General features: G+C 39.7%; 1 protein-coding gene across 1 annotated transcript in view; it reads left to right on the forward strand.

The window, feature by feature from the left end:
* Positions 1-27,072, forward strand: part of ANGPT1 (angiopoietin 1) — a 284,383-nt gene that overhangs the window by 184,077 nt on the left and 73,234 nt on the right. Inside the window, exon 5 of the mRNA XM_075827991.1 lies at positions 24,674-24,801. Within this exon, the coding sequence (XP_075684106.1) occupies positions 24,674-24,801 (128 nt within the window). The remainder of the gene's footprint in view (positions 1-24,673; positions 24,802-27,072) is intronic.

The following is a 27,072-nucleotide window of genomic DNA, read 5'->3' on the forward strand; positions in this document are numbered from 1 at the left end:
CTATCTATCTATCTATCTATCTTACAACTATGGTGACAGCACTCTGCGAACACTAATGACACCTAAACACTATAAATAAATATGCATTACTGCTGAACCTACTTTCAATAGGGAGGTTCTTAGTGCACATTTTGATTAAATTGTGTGAGCCCACCTGCCACGACAAGGTGACCTCTATAAGGTAGGTCCTTACACTGCTTATACACTGGGACTGGGACTAAGCCTACATATATAAGGGTGGCATCTATCTATCTATCTATCTATCTATCTATCTATCTATCTATCTATCTATCTATCTATCTATCTATCTATCTATCTATCTATCTATCTATCTATCTATCTATCTATCTATCTATCTATCTATCTATCTCTCTATCTCTCTCTCTCTCTATCTATCTATCTATCTATCTATCTATCTATCTATCTATCTATCTATCTATCTATCTATCTATCTATCTATCTATCTATCTATCTAGGTGCAGTATCTGTGGTTGATAGTGGGTCAAACCTTGTGGTCAATGAAAAATTCGAACTCTGTTTCCCTGGTCAGTTTTACCCCGGGGTTCAGAGTTTCCTTGGTGGATGGTAGATCTTTTCTGCTCTTATTTTCACAGTAGGAATGGTAAATTAATTTCAGCCGGCCTAAATATGCGTAGCAAAGCAGTAAACATACCGTAGCCAGAATAGAGATTATAGAATAGGAGCAGCAGATTTCATTGAGTGTATATTTTTTTCTATGGTAATAATGTTGGGATCCACTGGTTTAGAAAATGCATTGGAATGGCTTTGAAACCCAAGCTTACCGGTGAAGCCCCCAAACAATGTTAAGGATTTCAATGTCCTGTTAGTGAAACCCTGACCTGTCACGTATGACAATAAGACCATGTTGACAAACAGCCTCCCTTTGTAAATCGCAGAATGGCGTGAAAAATACACGTAAATGAAAATGACAGAAAACGTTGGGGTTAATGCCATGCATCACATCGGCACTGTGTCTGTATATAAGAGTATCTATCTATCTATCTATCTATCTATCTATCTATCTATCTATTCATCTATCATCTCATATCTATCTATCTATCTATCTATCTATCTATCTATCTATCTATCTATCTATCTATCTATCTATCTATCTATCTATCTATCTATCTATCTATCTATCTATCTATCTATCATCTCATATCTATCTATCTATCTATCTATCTATCTATCTATCTATCTATCTATCTATCTATCTATCTATCTATCTATCTATCTATCTATCTATCTATCTATCTATCTATCTATCTATCTATCTATCTATCTATCTTACAACTATGGTGACAGCACTCTGCGAACACTAATGACACCTAAACACTATAAATAAATATGCATTACTGCTGAACCTACTTTCAATAGGGAGGTTCTTAGTGCACATTTTGATTAAATTGTGTGAGCCCACCTGCCACGACAAGGTGACCTCTATAAGGTAGGTCCTTACACTGCTTATACACTGGGACTGGGACTAAGCCTACATATATAAGGGTGGCATCTATCTATCTATCTATCTATCTATCTATCTATCTCTCTCTCTCTCTCTCTCTCTCTCTCTCTCTCTCTCTCTCTCTATCTATCTATCTATCTATCTATCTATCTATCTATCTATCTATCTATCTATCTATCTATCTATCTATCTATCTAGGTGCAGTATCTGTGGTTGATAGTGGGTCAAACCTTGTGGTCAATGAAAAATTCGAACTCTGTTTCCCTGGTCAGTTTTACCCCGGGGTTCAGAGTTTCCTTGGTGGATGGTAGATCTTTTCTGCTCTTATTTTCACAGTAGGAATGGTAAATTAATTTCAGCCGGCCTAAATATGCGTAGCACAGCAGCAAAGCAGTAAACATACCGTAGCCAGAATAGAGATTATAGAATAGGAGCAGCAGATTTCATTGAGTGTATATTTTTTTCTATGGTAATAATGTTGGGATCCACTGGTTTAGAAAATGCATTGGAATGGCTTTGAAACCCAAGCTTACCGGTGAAGCCCCCAAACAATGTTAAAGGGAATGTGTTGCCAGAAAAACATGTTTTTTTTTTTAAATTAAACATTTAGTGTGTAGGTGATTAAACATTGTTCAAATTTTTTTTATTTTTTTCACGAGTCAGGAAATATTATAAATTAATTCTAATTTATAATATTTCCCATTGCTGGTCACTAGATGGAGCTATTCCCGAAATTGCAGCATTGCAAAATTGGGTAAAAAGCCCTCGCTCTAGTGAGCTCTCAGCATCCCCCCCTCCTTTATCCTGGCTAGTGCCGGGATAAACGAGGGGTTTGAACGGTCTAACCTCCTACACTGTGTGTCGCCATTTTTTGAGCTAACACACAGTGTAGTAGGTTTACATACAGTAGTAAACGTACACAAACACGAACATACATTGAAATCTCTTACCTGCTCCTGCCGCCGCGGCTCCCTCCGGCCCGTCCACTCCGTCTGCTGCCGCTGGTCCAAGTGCACAAGTCCGGTAGCCGCGACCGGAAGTAGTAATATTACTGTCCGGCCGCGACTTCCGGTCCACAGGAAAATTGCGCCGGACGGCGCCAATTTCAAGTTGGACTGTGTGGGAGCGGCGCATGCGCAGTTCCCACACAGACGGCGTACATAGAAGTGGATGGGACGGGACCCGTTCGCAGTCTCTATGGGACTGTGGCTGCCGTATTCCATGTCTGTATGTGTCATTAATCGACACATACAGAAATGGAACAAAAAATGGCAGCCCCCATAGGGAAGAAAAAGTGTAAAAATAAGAACACGTAAAACACAAACACACAAATAAATATAAACGTTTTTAATAAAGCACTAACATCTTTAACATATTAAAAAAAAATTTGTGATGACACTGTTCCTTTAAGGATTTCAATGTCCTGTTAGTGAAACCCTGACCTGTCACGTATGACAATAAGACCATGTTGACAAACAGCCTCCCTTTGTAAATCGCAGAATGGCGTGAAAAATACACGTAAATGAAAATGACAGAAAACGTTGGGGTTAATGCCATGCATCACATCGGCACTGTGTCTGTATATAAGAGTATAGCTATACAGCCTTTAGGTATAGGCGCTGCTGTCATGTCACCTAATACAAATGAATGAAGCCTGAGGTCTTGCAATGTCTTTTGTGTGATAGACTTTACTAAAGTATCTATCAACCCGAATATTAACAATTACCAAGAAATCTAATATTTTCTTTAATTTATCTATTTGAAATTTTAAAATGTAAAATTGTGAAACAAAAAAACAAGATGTCGGAATAGATAGTAAATGACCAAGGTGGTAATTTCTTCGTACATTTTCCCTTCCATATGCATTGGCTTCTGCGTGACCAGAATGATTTCATAGCTTTCCGGGGCACCACAGCTTTGGTATATGTGACAGTTCACAATTATCGGGGCCATTGCTATTGAAATGCGCCTGTTACTTTCCCACCAGGCAGTGTTGACTCATGTCAGCTTAGAACATTTTATTATACATTCTCATGAGGGGTTTTGTTGTAAGCAATGTCCTAGCACCACCAAATCACATTATATTGTTCAATAATCTAAAAAATTTTTTACAAAATGGTACTAAATGGCACGGATGCAGCAGAGCTCAGTTTGTCATTTGCTGCATCATTGTGATAACTCTGTGAATGTCTACTTTTTATGGCTTTGTTGTGTTTAATGCAACTTCATAAGGCCTGGAGCTCTGTCTTCCGAATACAGCACTTCAAATCACCTGCATAGACATAGGGGGGGGGGGGGATATATTATTGGCTATATGCCAGTATTATGTCGTAAAAAAGTTGCAAATTATGGCATACCCCATATTTGCTAGATAATTTGCGACTCTTTGCCATTTTAAGCTGCCTCTGCCACTTTAAAAAAAGTAGGTGGGGCTTAGTGTAAGAGGGTGTGGCCACAAGCAGCCCGACAAATTTATTATGATTTACACCAGAAATGGTGTACATTATTGTGGTAGTCTATGCGGATTCCTTGCTGGCGTAGATTTCTTTTTCTGGTGCACGGACAGTCAAAGGTGAACCTAAATTTTTAAAAGGTATGTGCCTCTTTATACATTAGACACATTTTACTCCAGCACACTTTATGTTAAAACTGGCATGTGAAACAATAGTCTTAATAAATTACCCCCATAGAGTTTAGTAATACAATTCTGGCTGCCTGTAGGGGGAGCTGAGCAGTTTACTGCATACTATTTTATTATAGTTTAATGCAAAAATAGTATGCAATGAGCTTTTATGCTCCCTCTAGTGGTGGCTACAAGCAGCCAGAATGTAATAATTTAGCTTTTCGGCTATGCAGAGGATTTGGAGCTCTGTATCAGAAATCAGAGCCCTGATTGACATAAGATATAAAAAGAGACATGAATCTGCACATATAGTAATTTTTTTGACCTATCTGGTGTGACATTCACTTTAACTGATAACTCAGTAGGTTTACCTGCAATCCTATGCAAAAACACATAGTGGGAGATTTAATAAGACTGGCATTTCATACGCCAGTCTTAATATACAGATAGCTGGAGTAATGCCCCATGCACACGACCGTAAATATCATCTGTAATTGCGGGCCGCAATTACGGACCCATTTGCTTCTATTGTGTACAGACACCTTTTTATTTATTTACGGGAATGTATCCGGGCCATAGAAGTGTACCAAAAAATATAGGACATGTCCTATCGTTACCTTCTTACGGGCCGTGCTCGCAATCGGCCGCAATCGTGGCCCATGATTAAGGGCACCGCAGTGTGCATGGGGCCTAAGACTGGAGTAAGATGCATCTAATTTATTAGAAAGCGCACACCTCTTATTAAATTGAATCTAAAAGAGAAATCTACACTAGCTGCGAGGTGCCATAGATTTCCAGTTTCCGGCAAAAATGATAGTAGATCTGTCGGGCCACTGATGGCCACTCCCACTTTGCTAAGCCCCACCCATTGGGAATGTGCCGCAAGCAGGGTAAATGCATCAAAAGTCTATGTATTTTTTAGCAAATTGCGACTTTTCTACGCCAGAAAAAGTTGAATTCCCCCCACTAACTGTGTGAGTTATGCTATATTACAAACTCAGCGCTGCTACATCTGTAAAATATTTTAAAAACTCACCCTTTACAGTTAACAACTAGTCAAAACTATGCAGCTCACATAAAGCTGGAACATATGAGAGTCTTATAGTAAATTAATCTCCAGTAGATCCACAAGTCGGGTATTTTATGAAGTCAACAACAATTTTATGTGAACAAAATATCTTTTTACATCTCCCTGGTGTCTCCGCACAGAAGAAGAGCCTATAAACCGAGTGGGACTGTAACAATCCCATAAAATACTGAACATGTATCTGCTCTTTATGTGCAATTCAATCCTGACGTGATAACATCTATTCGTATCTGACCCAAAAAATCTAATTTAAAAATTATTTCGGAGGCTTACTCTATTATTCTTCCATGTTATTAAACCACCCATGAACTTTGGGATAAACTTCTAATTTTTGCAGACATTATAAAAATTCTATTACTCTCGGCTTTAGGCAGATCCCTTGAGCTGTAGGTATGTGGTGGGTAACTATGACCGTAAGTGCTGCCGATGTGTTTACGATGATCTATTGACACCTGGTCATCATTTCTATGTATGAAACAGATAGATGTGAAATTCTTCTCAGAGGAAACAAATAAGATACGACACATGTCTAAGAAATGCTGCAATAAAAAACAGATGCCGAGCGTCTAAAGGCAAAGAATGTGTCCTCGTGTGTATATACAACTACTGAACTGAACGTCAGGAATAAGAGTATCTCTCAAAGAAACTCACACTTTACTATGATGCCGTGCTGGAATGTTCACCCTATGGAACATATTAATCTGGTTAAAGTACTGCGTTTCCTCTCCTAGGGATTTGTCATATATGGAATGGTTGACAGAAGAGGCCTTCAACTGTACAATGATGAGACCTTCACAAGCACTGAGGACAACCTACACTATGGTCCATCTATTCTCATGTAATAATAATAGTAGTATACTAATATTGCAACTTTCTATGCAGTGTCGGACAAGGGTCCCTTGGGCCAACTAGAAGAAATTAGGAATTATTCTGAAGGTCCACCTATATAGTAATGCAGGGTTCACCAGAGAACCTCAAAGGTCCAGCTAACCCACCATTTGAAGGCAACTTTGGAGCCCATCACTTGCCACTAGTGTCTATTTCTTATGGGATGATTCAGTTATAACCCATTAGATCTTATTGATGATATTTCCGATGTATACAATGATAACAACAAAGATTACAATGTAGGACGTGCACATGTTCTGTATAGATGGAGGGTGGGCCCTCAGAATAATTTCTTCTGGTGGGCTAAAGGAGTCCCAATCCGACTAGCTGCGTTTCTTGCTGAAATGATTGCACATGTAAGCTATGAAATGTTGAGTAGGGGAGAAGAAAGAAAGCGGGGCAAGACTGTTATTATATTTGTATTTAGGTCGCCTTCAATTATTAATTAATAATTGAAGACGACCTAAATACAAATATAATAACAGTCTTGCCCCCCTTTCTTTCTTCTCCCCTACCCAACTTTTCGTGATTTACACTGGTGGTGCACACCAAGAACTGATATTTCAAAGATAATAATAGGAGGGTCTCTCTCTCTCTTTTTTCACATGTAAGCTATATTACTCATAGGAGGTACCATTTCCAAATTTGTGCACACCGGAGGATCTTGATCCTCTGATGGGTCAGTCTAACCCTATAATGTTTTATGTAAGCATAAAAAACCCCACTAAAGTCAGAAAAATAAGAACTGGCAAAATGAACCAATATTTCATCACCTTCATTGGTTCTATCCTGTTTTATTTTACAATCCAAAAGTAAAAAATCAAGAAGAAAAAAAGTATTTTACCTAGATCCCTCCCCCCTCCTCCCGTCCCACCATTGCAATGCTGTAAACAATACGTTTAGGAAAGGGGCAAGATTTGGGATGTTTTATCAGTGGAGGGACAACTTGATGCAGCAGAAATCTATACCCAGTTCTCAGTGACTGTCTGCAATGGAGACCAAGAAAACCTAACCCCACCCCCTTTGGATAAGTCACACCCCTCATTAAAAATGTAGAGGTTCAGGAGTAGAAAAGTCATTCTTTAAGGCCAGGACCACGCTGAAACTATTTGTAGTTCTACTGATTGACTTTAATTTTTGAACGAGCTGCAGTCCAAAAGAACACATTGAATTGCATGTAATCTTGTGGACTGCAGCTGTCACTCATTAGTTAAAATCAATCATTATCACTACTAAAAGTTTCAGTGTAGTCCTAGCCTAAGTTTAGTGTCTCATTAATCTCTATCTTGTCAGACAGGAGTGTGAGGAGCTTCCCGCAATAAGTAGATATCCCTCCGGAATGAATGACTTGTTTTGTGAGATGATTTATTATTATTAGTGCTAGAGCCACTCAAGGGATAAGTCATCATGACAGTAAAAACATTTCAGGAATCAAAGGGGTAACATCAGTAAAACAATGCAGGAAGCACATCACCCTGAGACTACATTTATAGTAAATGTGTTATATAGACAGGACACGTAGTTGGTCAGAATTATGTTAGGTCTGATGTAGACAACTCAGGTTTCTCAAAGTCATAAAAAGCAAATGTAAAGACCATAAGACACAGGGGGAAAAAAAACCAGATAAATAAGTTCTTAAGTCCCCAAAATCCTGTTGTAAAATAAATTAAAGGGGTTGTTCGGGCACAGACAACTGATGACCTATCCACAGGATAGGTCATCAGTATATGATCGGTGGGGGTCCAACATCCGGACTCCGCACCGATCAGCTGCTCTGGCTGCCTCCGGGCATCGGGTGTCCATGCCGATAGCAGATGGCTGCAGTCACAGAATAGTGGCCGAGCTGCAGTACTGCAGTTCTTCTCCTATTCAAGTTAATAATGAGTGCCCTGCATACTGCATAACATCCGGCGCCCGGATGAAGCCAAAGCAGCTGTTAGGTGCGGGGTCCAGGTGTCGGACCCCCACCATCATATACTGATGACCTATCCTGTGGATAGGTCATCAGTTGTATGTGCCTGCACAATCCCTTTAATATCTTACTTTGTTTTTCCTGAGTCATCCTGGCCTCATACGCTGACAGAGGCAAAGTGACAACCAAAATAAATCGTCAGTCTTCACCCAGCTTTACATAAAGTTACTTTCCTCTCTTGTGTCTTCGCTATAGTTCTGACATTCTATCCATGAAAATAGAAGATCAGTATTAAGTGTGCAATGGGTTGTACACAGATTGGAGAGTGTATGAAATAATGATGTAGCACATAGAGGAAATGATTTTAAGAGGGCACCCTCCATCTATGCAGAACATGTGTACGTCTACTTCTAAAGTGGATCTGTCAGCTGAATGTTCTGCCCTGTTTTAAGGGGTATTCCCAACAGAAACATTTACAGTATGACTTATCCACAGGATACACCATAAATGTCTGACAGATGCGTGTCTCAGCTTTGGAAACCCACACCTAGCTCCAGAACGAGGGTATATCAATATACTGCAATATTTATACATTGGAGTATATTGTATTTTTGCCTGCTCAATATGAGCACAAAGATGGCAAACCTGGGGCCTTCATTAGGCCCCCAGGCTGCCAAGACAACTATCAGCACCCCGCAGTCACGGCTGATGGGCTGTGAGAGGGGGGCGCACCATCTTTCTAACAGCTTAGATGCCGCAGTCGCTAATGACTGCTGCATCTAAGTGGTAAAATGGGTTATCTCTGATCCTGGCGTTTGCAGTGAGGTGTTGGCTGTAATATAAAGTTGACATTCGCTGAGTATTGAGCAGTCTCAGCCCGGAAGAGATTAATAGATGTGTCCCATCTTACTCCAGCGAACCGTTCTTTAAACAACTTATTATAATCTAATAGTATATCTGATATATATCAACTTTGTAAATTACTTACTGTTAAAATTTAGTGATTTTATCCATGCAAATTTTGTGTGGAGTTACCGCGGACTAGGTGCCTCCCTTCCTGTAATTTGCTGTCCAACCCATGTTGTCAAGAAAAGTCCGTCACTGGTTACAGAGCAGAATTGATGGACTGTATAAGGTGTGGGTGGTGTCTCTTCACTGCTTGCCTAGAGAAGCCTATGGAAAGGAGAAGGGAAGCAGGTGGAGGAAGCAGAGAGAGAGAGTGAGTCAGCAACAAACATGCTGCATACAAATCTATGGAGAGGGGAGGGGTGTGCAAGAGGGAGGAATCAAGCAAAGAGTGAGAAAGATACAGACTGCTGGTAAGATTTCTATGTCACCCCAGTGCTGGATTCTTAGCTACACTGGTCTGTAGTGTTGTATAATGTCCTCCATGCTATGCCATACTTTTAAACCCCGCCTCCTTCCCCTGACACTTTTCAAAGCTGTGTAGTGCATCTTTTTGGCATAACTTGAATTTTGGCACATTTAGCTTAGTAAATATTCCACCTTGTTTTATACGGGAATACATAGATTTGTAAATATGAGTCTCTTCACACTAGTAAATACAAAAAGAAAAAAAGTAGCAATAAGCCACAGTGTGCTCACCAAATACGTTCGTCCTGATATTTGTAGTTCCTCATTGGAGTGCAACAAAGAGGGGGCTTGAAGGCTGGCAAGAGATTCACATAAGGAAGAAAAACTAGATCCTCAGCCCATCCATAAAATATAGAAAAAGCTTTATTCACGCATCAGGTTAAAAACCAGGGAAAGCACAGGTCAGGCGTGCAAGTGCTTACGCATTTCGAACAAGATTGTTCTTACTCATCGCATACGTAACAAAATCAGTGCATGTGTTTTAAAACCATAATTAACCAATCCTGTTAGCTCTCCTGTTACGTAAATGCTGAAATGCAAGCAGGTTTCATGTGTTGGAAGGTAGCTATGCTGTCCTGTAGTCTCGTCCCCTATGGTTTTCACTACAGCTTAGAGCTCTAACTATGAAGAGATTTCTAGCATTGTAAAGGAATATTTACCAATGCTTAATCAAGGCACCATTTTATCCCGAATTATAAATCATGGTTGCAAATATGTAGCTAAGAGGGGAAAGGCTCTGGTGACATTCCCTCACCCGGTCTTTTTTCATTTTTCATCTATTTCTACCAATAAAATATGGTTGTCCCAAAAAGTTTTTTTCAAATGTGAAGGCAGTACATGCAACGCATGCAAATTCAGTTTAACCCCTTAACGCACCAGGACGCACCAGTACGTCCTGTATTGCAGTGCTTTAAGGCACCGATACGTACTGGTGTGTCCTGGATAACAACTGTCAAACTGTCAAAGGACAAGGTGACAGAACTGTGCCATCAACTGTTTATGACAGTTGATCGGCACAATAAGACGGTAAGACAGCGATCACTGTGATTGGTAAGTCACAGCACACTGACCAAGTACAGCTCCTTGACAACGTAACTGTATGTGATGGAGCTGACTCTGAAGCTGAGCCAGCGCCATCACCGCTGGGTGTCAGCTGTATATTACAGCCGACACCCCGCTGTAATGGCCAGGACCGCAGGGGTGCCGATGGTTGCTATGGCAACCGGATGCCTAACAATGGCGTCCTAGTACGGAAGCCTATTAGGTCCCATCGGGAGGCGAAGCATAATAGACTTGCTATCAGTGAATAGCTGACAGCTCTAATACACTGCACTATGTAGGTAATGCAGTATATTAGAATAGCGATCAGGGCTTCATGCCTTCAAGTCCCCTAGTGGGACAAAAAAAATAGTAAAAAAAAAGTTAATAAAAATGTTGGAAAAATGTTAAAAAAAGAAAAGTTTCAAGATAAAAAAACAATAACCACTTTTTTTCTCATAATAAGGGCTTTTTCAGACGAACGTATAATACGTCCGTGCAACGCGCGTGATTTTCACGCGCCTCGCAGGGACCTATGTTAGTCTATGGGGCCGTTCAGACAGTCCGTGATTTCCACGCAGCGTGTGTACGCTGCGTAAAACTCACGACATGTCTGATATTTGTGCGTTTTTCGCGCATCACGCACCCATTGAAGTCAATGGGTGCGTGAAAACCACACGCAGCACACAGAAGCACTTCCGTGGGACGCGCGTGATTCGCGCAACAGCAGTAAAAACTATGAATGAAAACAGAAAAGCACCACGTGCTTTTCTGTTTACAAACATACAAACAGAGTGTCATAATGATTGTGGCTGCGCGAAAATCACACAGCCACGCATCATATGCTGCTGACGCACGGAGCTGTTATTTCCTTTTTGCGCGCGCAAAACGCCGCGTTTTTTGCGCGCGCAAAACGCACACGCTCGTGTGAATCCGGCCTAAGTCTTTTATTATAAGAAAAAAACGAAAAACATTAAAAAAGTATACATATGTTGTATCACCGCGTCCGTAACGACCCGAACTATAAAAATATCACGCTATTTTACCTGCGTGGTGAACACCGTGAAAAAATAAAATAAAACACAATTCCAGAATCGCTGTTTTTTGGTCACTATCCCTCCCAAAACAAAATAAAAGAAGTGTTCTAAAAGTTGCATGTACCCCAAAATTATACCATTAAAAACTACAACCCGTCCCGCAAAAAACAAGACCTGCAAAATCTGCGCTCCAATAGCCAAATGGCGCTCCCTCCCTTCTGAACCCTGCAGTGTGTCCAAACAGCAATTTATGTCCACATATATGGCATTGCCATACCTGGGAGAACCCACTTAACAGTTTGCGGTATTTGTCTTCAGTGGCACGAACTGGGCAAAACATATTGTACACTAATATGGCATATCAGTGTAAAATTGCAATTTTCACTTTGCACCATCCACTGAGCATTCATTTCTAATAAAAAAAGAAACCTGTGGGTTCAAAATGCTCACTATACCCCTTAAAAATACCTTGTGGGGTGCAGTTTCCAAAATGGGGGTCACTACTTGGGGGTTTGTTTTACTATTTGACCCCAGAGCTCTACAATTGTGGGCCAATGCTGCGAAAATCACCAAAATAGGCCTCAAATGTGCATGGTGCTCCTCACTTCTGAGCCCTGTCATATGTGCAGGCAAATGATAAATGCCTTGAGGGGTATAGTTTACATAATGGGGTCACTTCTCAGGGGTTTTTACTGTACTGGTACCTCAGGGGCAAATGCGACAGGGCGCCCAAAAACCAATCAAGCAAAATCAGCAATACCTGGTGGTAGTGGGTGAAAAATCATTTCTTAATAACCTATAATTGTCTTCTTCGTCGGCTCTGTAGCTTTAGTATTCAGTTTTTTAGTGTTCCCACACCGTATGCTAATGAGCAGAAAAGAGTTAAATCTTCGTTTGAAAAGAGTCAAATCTTCGTTCCTCAAGTCATTCCGAGTTTATCCCGCCTCCTTACTTTTGATTGACAGCTCCTCGCCTTCCCCCAGCACACAAAATCCAGCGCTTGTGCATTGATGTCCTCTTTTGGGGTGTGCGCTCAAAGGGACACCGAATTATTACGATAAAAGGCGCAAAATGTTTGCAGACCGTTATTTACAGTAGGAGGAGGAGTTTAGGAGAGGGGATAATGGCAATGAACTTTTTATAGCAGCGGCCAGTGAGGGATAAGTAAAGTTCAATAGGTGAAATGCTGGTGACAGGTTCCCTTTAAGGCCAAAACAGGCTGTGTCCTTAAGAGGTTAAAGATGAAAAATAAATCTAAAAATAGGTACCTAAAAATGATAAAATTGACACATTTATTAACATCATGTTGTACATGGGATTGTTTGCGCCTCATTTAATTTGTCTTACATAGGGTGCACAACCAGAAAATTGAAAACATAGCAGAACATATATCAGATATTACCAAAAATTCTTCCAATACTTCTGGAGCTGCCAAACATTTTATTGATAAGCATAACAATTCCCTGGAGGTCTTTAAATTCTATGGATTAGAATCTGTGAGAAAACCGACTAGGGGAGGAAATTGGAGAGGACTTTTAAATAGAGAAGCTTATTGGATCCTTCAAATAGAAACTCGTTTTCCGAAAGTGGAAAGGAGATTTATTATACCTTTATTAGAGGCTTCTCTTCCCTTTTTCTATATTATTTTTCTATGTACTTATGGCTTTTTATATATTTAATATATTTTTTAATCCCCTCCCTCCTTTCCCTCTCTTTCTGATCACATATAAACTGTTTCAGTAGTTAGTTTTCCATAAGAAATGTTCTTTAAAATGAGAAAATACATCTAGTAATAAGTATTATTTTTATCTGCTTTCTTTTCCTCTGTTTTCATTTTTTTTTTTTCAATTTTCGATAATATGTTTGTGTATATAAGAAACTGTCTCTACATGTAACAATGTTTGTTCTTCAGAAGCAGTTCCACATATTATACTGTTCACATGCATGGAGTTCATCTGCAAATCAAAGTTTTGCTCAATATTTTCAATCTATCATAATTTCATCTATCTGGGCAACTATATTTCACATTGTCATATGCACTTTTTCAATGATTTCATACATCTTAATTTACAACACGTGTATCTCCTTTTGAAGAAGTGCTCTTGTCCATCTATATTATTATAATGGCATATTTTACAATATATTTCATTTGAATGTATTCTTTTCAAACAAGATATATCTCATCATATAATTTAATGAAGTATTTTTTTCATTTTGATACACATTATTATAGCGAATTTTTACATTTGAATTAATAGGAACGTATGTATCTCTTTCAAAGACGTGTTTTTGTCCATTATATCATTTTAATGGTATATTTTACAACTTATTTCGTTTGAATTAATTATTTTCAAATGACAAAATATATGTTTTGACCAATAAATTTATAGTCTTTGTGTATGTACGCACTTCACTATGAACTGCTATTTTCTAACACATGAAACCTGCTTGCATTCCAGCATTTACGTGGAGCTTACTAAGAGAGCTATCAGGATTGGTTAATTATGGTTTTAAAACACATGCACTGATTTTCTTACATTTGCTATGAGTAAGAACAGGCTTGTTCGAAACGCGTACTTTTTTTCTATATTTTATGGATGTGCCGAGGATCTTTTTTTTCCGTTTTTCCTCTTCACATTAGTGTTTGTCTCTCTCTTGTTATCTTCTGTCATCTTAACAGAAAAACAGAGAGAAATGTTTTTGTTAAAATCCCCATTGATGTCAGTGGGATTACTCTGATGGAAAAAACAGCTCCTATACACTTTGATGGTCTATGTACACCTTTTCAACCGATCTATTTAATTCCTACAATGCTTAAAAAATGAAGCAACTTTGCAGGGAGACTTGATTATGAATATCCTACCTTTTTGTGTTTTGAAAGTACTATGGAAACCTGTGTCTCCATGGCTACAGACTACAGACAAATTCTGTGCAGTCTGATCATACAGTTATACCTTATATCTGTCCCCCACTCACATACATTCATTAGCTCCGCAAGAAGTAGGGATCAGATACAACTGCAAGCTCAGACTACACAGGGTTGCTTTGCAGCAGAATAATGTTAAGAAATTCATTTTTTTATTTTAGATGAATTGGAGGAGTAAATTTTTTCTCTAAAGTGACTGAAAAACCTTAAAGGGGTTTTCCAGTCCATAAAAATTGATGGCCTATCCTCAGGATAGGCTATCAATAGCTGATGGGTCGGGGTTCGACTCCCAGGAGCCCCGCCGATCAGTTGTTTTGAAAGGGAGTGCAGCACTCATTATGAATTGTCTAAATACATGAAACGGAGATTCACAATATTGTAGCCTTTTCTCACATTCACTTCAATGGGAGAAGGCTGCAATACTGTGAATCGCTGCTATATGTGTGTCGACAATTCACAGTGAGCAAGTAGAAATGGCTGCACCCCCTTCAAAGCAGCTGATCGGCAAGGGTGCTGGAGTCGTACCCAGACTGATCAGTTATTGATGGCCTATCCTGAGGAAAGGCCATTAATTTTTAGGAACTGGAAAACGCCTTTAAACCACCAGATCCTCCAGATAGTCTGGAAAACAATGTGTATGATATATACAATAGTCAGCATTTTAACTAGTGGGAAAGCAAAGTATAACAATGTTATTTTAGAATTACTGATTTCTTATAACAATTAATTTCTCATTTAATGTATACTTTTTGCTTATAAATATTAATGTTGGAATGGGAAGAAGGACAACTTTTCACATAAAGAGTTTTTCCACGTAAAGACTTCCTCTTCTCATGATGAGTTCTTTATTATTTTTGGTGTATTTAAAATGGAGTTGTCTTATTGTACCCTGACCTGTGAAGACCCGGCGAGCTCCATATAAAATATATTAGGCTATACAAAGGTTACAACAACCCCTGATACTAATATATGTTGCTTCAAATAGATAGTCAAATAGGAAGATGTTGTGATATACTATATCCTTCCGCAGAAATGTGCAAAATCTCATCCAATGTCATATTGTTATCTCTTGTATGGTGGCATTTACGTAGGCAGTCACATAACACAAAAACCAATAACTATGAACCCAGTACCGGTACCTCATGGTGATTGCACACAGGGATTGACAGGCACAGACAACCACTCTAAGGACTAGGATCAGCGTAAATTTTAATTCCAGTCGTTTAACCCTGGAGGATTAAGGGTACCATGGGCCCTGGACAATTTTTCAAGTCTGCCTCCCCCTCCCCACCGAACTCTGAAGACACTGTACCGTATATATTTGCAGATTTCTGTTTAGGCGGCCACACATTTGCCACGGTTTTGAGTTTGCTGTAAAAGCAGAGTGAGTCATACAGAATAGAAAAAGCAGAAGTCTTTGAGACACTAAAGTGGTCAGGAGCTTTATAACTTTTTTATTTTTACGTCAATGGAGTGGTGTGTGTAGGATTATTTTTTTGTGAGAGGAGTTGTAGATTTTATTGGCACCATGTAAAGTACCATATAATGGGTGAATTGGAAAAAACTGAGATTCCTCGATGGTTTTTTGGCTTTCGTTTTTACTGTATATATTTACCTTCTCTTAACATAAACGTAGATTTAACATCTACTTCTTATATATATTTTTGAAAGTTTGTTTGAAGAATGATTTTTCATTGGTTTAAAGTCAGGGAATAGCTATTTTTAATTGGACACGTGTTCCCCAGGTTATGGATTGCACTGACAGGCTCCGTGACACACTAATTATATATACTGTATATATATATATATATATATGTATATATATATATATATATATATATATATATATATATATATATACACACACACCACATGTATGTGTGTCACCCCAGTAATACGTGTACACGACATGCTGTTTGTGTCACACATAGACGCTCCTGTCATATACACAGAAGGTTCCATGTCACCTACATAATGTCGGATATAGCCGCGGGAATAGTGCCGCATTATACGCACAAAGTAATACACAATGTGGTCGGAGGTGCGGACTTACCCGGTGTTGAGCCCCCCGATACGGGCGGTCAGGCCCGGGAATCCACGCTCTCCAGTAGCTCTGCTCTCCGCCCGCTGAACCCGGCGGCCATCTCGGTTTATTACCTGGGGCCCATGATGGGTGTGAGAGCCGGAGCCTGAGAGCGACAGAAAGCGACAGGAGGTGAGGACACAGAGGCAGTCAGGAAAACAGCAGCGGCGAGGACTAGAGAAGGAGACACCATAGAGAGAGGAATGGAGGAGAAGAGTGTGTTTGGAGGGAGGAGTAAAGTGCTGAGGACACGGGGCAGGGGGACAGGAGAGGTGGTGGTGGTGCGGGGCTGGGGCACGGCAAGGTGATAAGCAGCCACTGAGGTAACCGATGTGATAGAATGAGCGCAGCCAGCCCGAGGCAAGCAACAGATCACTGGGAAGGACTGCAGACACCGACCTTGTGTACAAATAGAATGTAGATCAGCAGTTTCCCATAGCAACCAATTTGATTCTAGCTTTCAGCTCAACAGAGTAGGGTAAAAAATTTAATTCATATAGAGAGGTAGCAATTAAATTCATACTGAGAGGTATTTAAATAGTGAGCTTTTACTCTATCTATACCGTAAGTCAACCTCCCGAGCAACGCCGGGTATAAAAGCTAGTTTACCTTAAGATAAGGTAAATATATACAGCCCAAGAACCAAGCTCAGTACATATATAAAGCCCCAGAACCAAGCTCAGTACATATATATACACCACCACAACCAAGCTCAGTACATAAATATAGCACCAGAACAAAGCTCAGTACACTTATACAGCACCAGAACAAAGCTTAGTACATAAATACAACACCAGAACAAAGCTCAGTACATATATACAGCTCCAGAACCAAGCTCAGTACATATATACAGCACCAGAACAAAGCTCAATACATAAATACAGTGCCAGAGCCAAGCTCAGTACATATATACAGCACCAGAATCAAGCTAAGTACATAAATACAGTGCCAGAACCAAGCTCAGTACATATATATATAACTCAGAGAACCAAGCTCAGTACATATATACAGCACCAGAACAAAGCTCAATACTTATATATATATATCTCCAGAACCAAGCTCAGTACATAAATACAACCCAAGAACCAAGCTCATTAAATATATACAGCAGTAGATCCAAGCTCAATACATAAATACAGCACCAGAAACAAGCTCAGTACATATATACAGCCCCAGGACCACGCTCTGTATATAAATACAGCTCCAAAACCAAGCTGAGTACATATATACAGCCCCAGAACTAAGCTCAGTGTCACAATCACAGGGTATGTGGACCCACTAGGCCGCTTTGCTGTAGCGGAGAGGCAGCTGGCCTAGTCACAGTCTATACAAAAGTCTATAGCAGTTCGTAACACACGGGTACCTGAACTAGTCCAGACAGTGGCTGTGGCTTCAGCACGGATGGAGGTAGGTGCAGCAAGTTGCGCCAAACATGGCGGACAGTACAAGACATGGCAGAAGACACTGGACTTGGCAGAAGACACTGGACGTGGCAAACGACACTGGATGTGGCAAACGACAGCAGGTGCAGTAGGACACGACTCCAACACTAAGAGGTTCAGAAACAAGAACACTGCACGGGATATAGGATATGGGTAACAGGGCACGGGTAACAACTGGAATGGGAAAACACTAAGGGACCATTTGCAAGACAGACTTGGGATACACTAACAACACTCAGGCAAGGATCAGAAGGGCAGTGCCCTTCTTATAGTCCAGGAATCATGTGTAGTTGAAGATGATGATTGTTTCACATGTGCCTGCGCTGGTCCTTTAATATCGGCACGAGCGTGCGCTCGCACTCTACGGGGCACAGCGGACCGGAGCGGAAGTGAGCGCTGACATCTCCTAGGAAGGAGATGCGAGCCAGCGCTCACTGATCCATGGCTGCGGGCATCGGGAGGTGAGTAAACCCGACGGCCCGCGGCCATGGACGCTACACTCAGTACATAAATATAGCACCTGAACCAAGCTCAGTACATATATACAGCACCATAACAAATACAGTTCAGTACAGAGATCATTTGCAAATTCAGTTGAACCCCTGCCGTATAAATTTGTACGACATAAAACGACAGCTCCCAGTATAGCCTGAACAATGGTTAGGATATGCTGAGAGTTGCTGTTTAGCAAAAAAGAATGCTACCATCCGTCACCTCGCTGCAGATCATACAGTGACTATAGTACTGATCAGTCACAGGGAGAATAAACATTTACATTGAGTGACTCACAGGTGACGTCTCCGATTCCTTTTAGTTATTTTTCTCTTTTCTTCTCCAGCTGGTCCAGACCTCTATGATGACTTCTCCCAGTCACGGTCAATTTCTGCAGTTTGCAGCTCAGATGTCGTCGGCTCCTCACTTTTCCAACATTTCTGCTCCTATAAACAAAGATAAAATTCTCATGATGCCACACTATGCTTCTAAATATAATAGTATCATACAATGAATATAATAGTACTATACACTGTGCCCCTGAATATAATAGTACTATACACTGCACCACTGAATATAATAGTATTATACACTGTGCCCCTGAATATAATAGTACTATAAACTGTGCCCCTGAATATAATAGTACTATACATTGTACCCCTGAATATAATAGAACTATACACCTGAATATAATAGTACTATACACTGTATTCCTGAATATAATAGTACTATACATTGTACCCCTGAATATAATAGTACTATACACTGTGTCCCTGAATATAATAGTACTATACACTGCGCCCCTGAATATAATAGTACTATACCCTGTACCCCTGAATACAATAGTACTATACACTGTACGCCTGAATATAATAGTACTATGCAGAATTTTATTCCGCAGTTTGTCAATTGTATTTGCGTAAACGCTGCTTATTTGTTGCGGGTTTTCCCAATTGAATTCAATGGGAGGTAAAACCCACAACAAATAGCAGTCGTTGCGGTTTTTTGTGGCCGGTTTGCAGCGAGTACGCTGCAAAGAACGCAACTTAGAAAAAAAATAAATCTTATACTTACCCAGGAGTCTGTGTTTCTTCCTCCAGGCTGGCCTCCTGGGATGACGTTTCATCCCATGTGACCACTGCAGCCAATCACAGGCTGTAGTGGTCTCCTGGGATGAAGTGTCTTCCTAGGAGGCCGGCCTGCTAGCACGCTGGCTAAGTGCTGCAGTTTTTGGCAGTGGACTTTCCGGGATGGTTTTTCACCTGGAATTCCCTGCGGCGCACTGCATGCTTTTACGCAGAGTATCCGACCCGTGTGAACTCAGCCAAATACTGATAGCATTAGGCCTAACAAAATAAATATGACATTATTTTAAAGTTAAAGAAATGTTTAAAAGTCTCCTACTAAAACAAAATGTTTTTTTTAAAAAATATTAATATAATTGACCATGATAAAAAACTACAACACAAAACCACAAAAAAGATGAAACACAATTTTTTACAAATAAATATATTTTATTAAATAAAATAATCACTAAAAAAATGTAAATATTTGGTATTCTTTAACTCGCAATGAGTAATATAGGTAATGTACTATAAAGTTAGGCCATCTAATATGGTGAACACCAATGCTGGAATGCTTGTTTTATGATTTCCGCCATCATAAAAAAACTTTTGTAAAATAATCACCACCAATCAGACATTGATGGCCTATTTTTAGGATAGGCCCTCAATATATATCCCTGGAAAAACCTTAAAAAAATACATTTCTATCCTTCTAGATGTAGATTATGTAGCTTAATGGAAGAACTTGAAAAATTCCTTTGATATCTGATGCCTGGCCGTGTACTATTTGGTATTGTGAAGAAACCGACGTCTAAAGTTTTCTACAGCTATAGTGTCACTTCCTGGCAGGAGTATTAATAAACCTTTCTAGTGATGAGTGGATGTTTTTTTTTTTTGTTGTACTCCACATTTTCTCAGTTTATAACATCTCTCCTCTGACTCCGAATATTTTCTTGAAAATCCTCTTAAGTTGAAATGAAGCAGAACCATGGTATTTTAATGATCCGATTTGTGGTCAGTGTCCTGTGGATTCTCAGTCCCTCCAGTTTGCAGGAATCAGACATGAATGGTCAGTGAGGTGTAGTCGCTAAAATAAACTGTTAATCCCATCTGGCTATCAGATTTCCGTTTGATAATTCAGTGTAGACACAATGACAGATGCTGCTCAAGATATATATGTATTTACTTAGGCACCTTCAGAGGTTACTATGCACTTTAGTCAAGTCAGTACAACAATGGGCAGAATAGGGTGTCTAAACTTTTACATAATCACCTTCATTGCAACAGGAACACAAGGAAATTGAAAAGGAAAAACTTTCTGTGCTTTGGTTCACTAGCTAAGCCAATCAATAGTTTCTTTCAAATATATTTTTATTGTTTTTGAAAAGTTTAATTCTGGTTAAAAAAAATGCTTCAGAAAACATTGTAAATCGTATTACAAAAAAATTGTCTTTACAGAACATCCTAAACACATCTAAAAGTTACAACCAGATACAAGTAAGGCTTCGTTCACATTTGCGTTGGGACTCCGTTCGAGGATTCCGTCAGAGCTTTCCATCAGGGGAACCCATGAACAGAATCCAAATTGACACAAACGGAAACTATAGGTTTCTGTTTGTCACCGCCGTGTAAGGGTTTAGTCATTTTGACTGAATGAATAGCGCAGTTCTACTACGGTATTGATTCCTTCAAAACAACGGAACCCTTACACAGCGGTAACGAACGGAGACCATTTGCACCGGATCCGCCACCATTGAAATCAATTGTTTCGGTTTGGATGCCGTTCATGGGTTCCCCTGGCGGAAAGGTCCAACAGAACCCATGAACAGAGTCCTGACGCGGATGTGAATAAAGCCTAACTAGAATAAGGACAGGAATATGTAAAATACATATCTACCAAGGGTAAATTATACATTCATATCTTTATAAAGATCTTCAGATTACAGTGGACAGTCTAGCTATGTGAGAAAATTTTATACAGAAAGTTCATAACTAGAGTTGAAATTTTTGGAGATAAAGGTCTAGGATAGTCACCAATTAAGAGGAAAGCTAATCGAAGGACAACCTACCATATCCTAAAGGATCAGTGAGAAAGGAAAGCCACGGAAGCCAAATGTTTTCATATTTGCCAGGGTTTCTCTGAGCAAGATAACACAATTCTTCTAGTCTGGATATTTGGGCAACTTTTTTTAGCCAATGTGAGATGGGCGGTATATCTTTTTTCCACCAATAAAGCGGAATCATGGCTTTAACAGCCAATAGCAGGTCAGACCATAACATTTTATTATATATATTTAGGATTGCAGAAGTAATATTTAAGGAAACTAAATGAGGAGATAAAGGTGGTGCTTACGGACAAATCTATTGCAGTATCTCTTCTACTTTGGACCAGAAAGGTTTGATGAGATGGCAGGCCCGCCACATATGAATGTAAGTTCCTGAGTGTTGTAAACATCTCCATCAGGTTGGAGGGATCAATTTATCCATTTTATGTAAAAGAACTGGTGTATTATACCATCTGCTCACTAATTTATAACATATTTCCTAGAGATAAATACATCTAGAGGGGCCAAAACAATTTTTATCAATCTGCTTTATTTCTAAAGGACCAAATTTGACATCCAGTTCCTTTTCAAAAGCGTTTATAAAGGGTAGCGGCTCAGTAACAGCTAGCGTAATACGTTTTTTATATGTCTTTGATGTAATTTTTGGAACCGGTAGCGAAGAGGAGACTAATTGTTCAAACCAAGTGGGAGATTTAAGAAAAGAACAATGTTTCAAGAGGTCCTTAAAGTTTGAAAGTATTTGTGAATAGTGCAAGTGATTGAGCGGAACCTGAGGAAATATAAGGTATAACTGGTAAAGAGCTGGCAGATTGCCACTTTGTAGAATATCACCCACAACTTTACCCCTCAAGCTGTTCTGTAGGGAGGACCGCAGTTTTACATTTAGGTCTCCAAGGCCTAGCAAATCTTCAAATTTCATTCTTATCAATGGTTTCTATTACAGAATTTCAAGGAATTCTTGATATTTATATATCTGATTAATCTTTCCTTACTAAGAAATATTAATATGTGTATACTAGAAATGTATGGATTATGTGATCACATTTTTTGTATTCTAAAATACATACATGAATTAATAAATTAATTAACTAAACAGAGATGGAGATTTTGTCCTACATGACCTTCTCAATTGTTAGCTATCATTGCCATCATTGTGAATAGTGTAGATCCGTATAGGTTCACATTGCCCATAGGAAGGGAGTATAGAGCAAGCCTGAACTGAGCCTCCCTTCACAAGGGTCACACAGCAGCTGCATGGGTGGCTGCTATAGTATATAACCTCTTGTTTGTATATATGCAAGACCATGTTTCTATTCATCAGCTTGTGTTTGTATGATTATCTGTTCATCACTCATTAAAGTTGTAGATAGAGTTAAATGAAAAACTTTTGTCTGCCTGCAGTCACCACTAGAGGGAGCTTACGAGCATACTGCATACTGGTTCTACAAAATGAAAACAATATGCAGTGAGCTACAAAGCTCCCTCTAGTGTGGGCTGCAGGCAGCCAGAATTTTTAGGCTACATTCACACAAGCCTGACAGATTTTACGCGTCATCTGTGCTCTTTATTCTGTAAAAAAAACAAAACCCTTTCACAAAGTTGACAAGCGGAAAACATTAGCAAATTATTCATCACCATTGAGATCAATGGTGATGCAAATGGCAGCTAAGGTTTCCGTTTACCTTTCCGTTGAGGGGTTCCCCCGACGGAAAGCTCAGACGGAACTCCTCAACGGAAAGCAACGCTGATGTGAACACAGCCTTAAAGAGGCTCTGTCACCAGATTTTGCAACCCCTATTTGCTATTGCAGCAGATCGGCGCTGCAATGTAGATAAGAGTAAGGTTTTTATTTTTAAAAAACGAGCATTTTTGGCCAAGTTATGACCATTTTTGTATTTATGCAAATGAGGCTTGCAAAAGTACAACTGGGCGTGTTTAAAGTAAAAGTCCAACTGGGCATGTATTATGTGTGTTACATCTGGGCGTGTTTACTACTTTTACTATCTGGGCGTTCTGATGAGAAGTATCATCCACTTCTCTTCAGAACGCCCAGCTTCTGGCAGTGCAGACACAGCCGTGTTCTCCAGAGATCACGCTGTGTCGTCACTCACTTCCTGCCCCAGGTCCTGCATCGTGTCGGACGAGCGAGGACACATCGGCACCAGAGGCTACAGTTGATTCTGCAGCAGCATCGGCGTTTGCAGGTAAGTCGATGTAGCTACTTACCTGCAAACGCTGATGCTGCTGCAGAATCAACTGTAGCCTCTGGTGCCGATGTGGCCGACACGATGCAGGACCTGGGGCAGGAAGTGAGTGACGTCACAGCGTGATCTCTTGAGAACACGCTGTGTGTCTGCACTGCCAGAAGCTGGGTGTTAACGAACAGAAGTGGATGATGCTGATTCGTCAGCATCATACACTCCCATTCCTAATGCCCAGCTAGTAAAAGTAGTAAACACGCCCCGATGTACGCACATAATACACGCCCAGTTGTACTTTTACTGTAAACACGCCCAGTTGTACTTTTGCAAGCCTCATTTGCATAAATACAAAAATGGTCATAACTTGGCCAAAAATGCTCGTTTTTTAAAAATAAAAACGTTACTGTAATCTACATTGCAGAGCCGATCTGTTGCAATAGCAGATAGGGGTTGCAAAATCTGGTGACAAAGCCTCTTTAAGGACCTTAAGAAAAAGGGCCCACATTCAATGAAGCTGATGTATTTTACACCAGTCTAAGTAAAGGAGAATGTTGGAGTGTTTTGCATCAAATTTATTAAAAGGTGCATGCCATAAATTTAGGGCATTTTGATCTACATGAAAAATAAATCTATGCCTGCTACGAGCAGGCATATGTTTGCACCAAAATTTGCACCATTTTCATCTATTCTTCTTTATAAATGTGGTCCTTGGGGACAACGTCCATGCTTCTCATCACTTTCCAAATAAGACGAGCATCAAGAAATGTTGCAAATTTTACAGCAAATTTGTTGCACCTCACCTTTTGCACTTTTTTTGTCGCAGTTTACACCATAACCTAGGGTCTAAACTGCATAATGAATGTTAAAGAGTCATGGTGTTAAAAAGTAGATATTCACTTAAAACTTATTTACTGGCTTCCATTTTCTCTACAATATTTTTCTTTTTTGTTTTTGCAGTTTCCATAAAGAATTCAAAGAGAGAAGAAGAAAAACCATTCAGAGATTGTGGAGATCTGTATCACGCAGGGTTCAACAAAAGTGGTATATACACAATATACATCAACAACGTATCTGAACCCAAGAAGGTAAAGGCATTTACTAAACTCTTACGATTTCTAAACACCTCAGACACAATTTACTAAGCCAGGAGACCCGGTATATTTTTGAACCTTCTATAGTTACAGTTTACAATCAGCCATGTTTGGAGTTATTGTCCTCATAACATATTCTGTATAAGGAACTTTTTATAGGATAAGCTGGGAAGCAGTTTATTTATAAGACGCTCCATACAGTAAAACTACCCAGCTATAAATTCTATTACAAACATGGTTGTCACATTGATCCCTTCAGTAGCCACTCCTACATACGTTCACTGACAGTGACTATAAAATAAGATCTCACAGAGGGGAATACTAATGTAACTGGATACTAAATACCAAGGTAAAAGTTCAGAAAAACTAAGTTTATAAATCAAACTTGACTTTTCTTTGAAGTGCTAAAAGGCTTCTTCTTTCCACCCCTTTACAATAACACATATATATGTATATATATATATATATATATATATATATATATATATATATATATACTCTCATCCTCTCCATATATATATATATATATATATATATATAAAAATGTATATATATATATATATATATATAAGTCCAAATACAATGTCAGCCGCACAGCCTTGTAAATCGTAGGTGGGTGCCGACCTGCCCAGGTCAGGGCTAACAGACCTGCTGTAGTACGGCAGAAGCATAGTCACTCAAATCTGGCCATGCAGTATCAGTACAATAAACAGCAAATACAGGTAAAAGCAGGCAGCGATCAGAAAACAAAGTCAATAAACTAAGTAAAGAAACTATATGTTGTGCGATGCCCTTTTAAAAGAGCTGTTGGGATGTCCAAGTCCCTATAGCAGCCGGCAAGCGTTAGTATGTAGCGAGGGAGCGGCCACCGGACTGAAACGGCGGGCAGTTTAGATGAACCTCAGCCGCGCCCTCCATTTAACAGCCTGTATCCTGTAGCAATTTCTACATCAACATTCAACACATTCCCATGTACATACTTCTTGCCCATAGTCCCCTGGATCAGCGCTCATGGACATGACTGTAACAAAAAGTATATTAGTAAATTAGAGCGTGTCTTTTGCTTTGTTTATTGATCCGTGCACTGAGACCCCAACCGATCGCTAAAACTAAGTGGAAGATGTAGCGTTCGGGTGATCGCTGTGCCGCTTTGTTACTGATCGGCTTTTCTCGGAAAGCCGAGCAAGCGGTGTACGGACTCACCTAATATTAAGCCCATACACCGTTGACTCGGCTTTCCGCAGAAAGCCAATCAGAAATGAAGCTGCACAGCGCTCATCCAAACGCTTCTGCTGCTTCGTTTTAGTGATCGGTGGGGTCCCCCACTGATCAAAACTTCTGACATGTCACTATGACATATCAAAAGTTTTTAAAAAGTTTAGTTACCCTTTAAGCACCTTCAAAAAAATCCCTTGAAATTAGTTTAAGTAGAATTCAGGCATTACTAAAAGAAAAAAAAATGGCTTCCTGCCCATCACCACTTCAGGCCATTCCATTTTCACACCGGTTTTATACTTTTTTGAGCTGCAAATAAGCTGTTACTTATATAAGTGACAGGTTTATAAAACTCCAATTTCAAAAGACGCCTCTGTTTTCAATGAGAGACTGCTGGTTTTACTATGTGTCCACTGTAGAAACTTTTTTTCATTACACATTGATTGTTGCTTATTTAAAATAATCTGAGAACGTGTCAGGGTGTAGCGGGATTATGGCAACGTGTGTGTTTGTGCACGCTATAGTTGACACCGTACCAACACATACAAACAGCGCAAGGAGCTTGTTAGGAGGAGCAGCTCTGCGTATAAATCAGGCCGACATGGAATTCTAGAACTATATAAGTATTAGGCTACATGCACACGTTGCGTATCTTGCTGCGGAAAATACGCAGCAAAACCGCAGAGAAAAAAACGCACGCAAAGGTGCATTTTTCGATGCGTTTTTCGGTGCGGTTACTTCTGTTTTGATGCGTTTTGACACGCTGCAGTTTTTGGTGCGATTTTCCTCTGCACCAGGCAGATAGAATTCGCAAGCGAAAACACAAGATAAATTGCGCCACAGTTCAATTTCAGTCGAGAAAAATTCCACAGTGTATACATGAGATTTCCTGGAGTCTCATTGATTATGCTGGTACTGTATTACGCTGCGGATTTGACGCAAATCCGTGCGGGAAAACCGCATGTAATAAGCATTGTGTGCATTGATGCTTAAAGGGTAACTAAACGTTCAACAAACTTCTGATATGTCATAGTGGCATGTCAGAAGTTT

This window comes from Rhinoderma darwinii, chromosome 5 (assembly GCF_050947455.1).
Source record: "Rhinoderma darwinii isolate aRhiDar2 chromosome 5, aRhiDar2.hap1, whole genome shotgun sequence".
In the NCBI taxonomy this organism is placed as follows: Eukaryota; Metazoa; Chordata; class Amphibia; order Anura; family Rhinodermatidae; genus Rhinoderma; species Rhinoderma darwinii.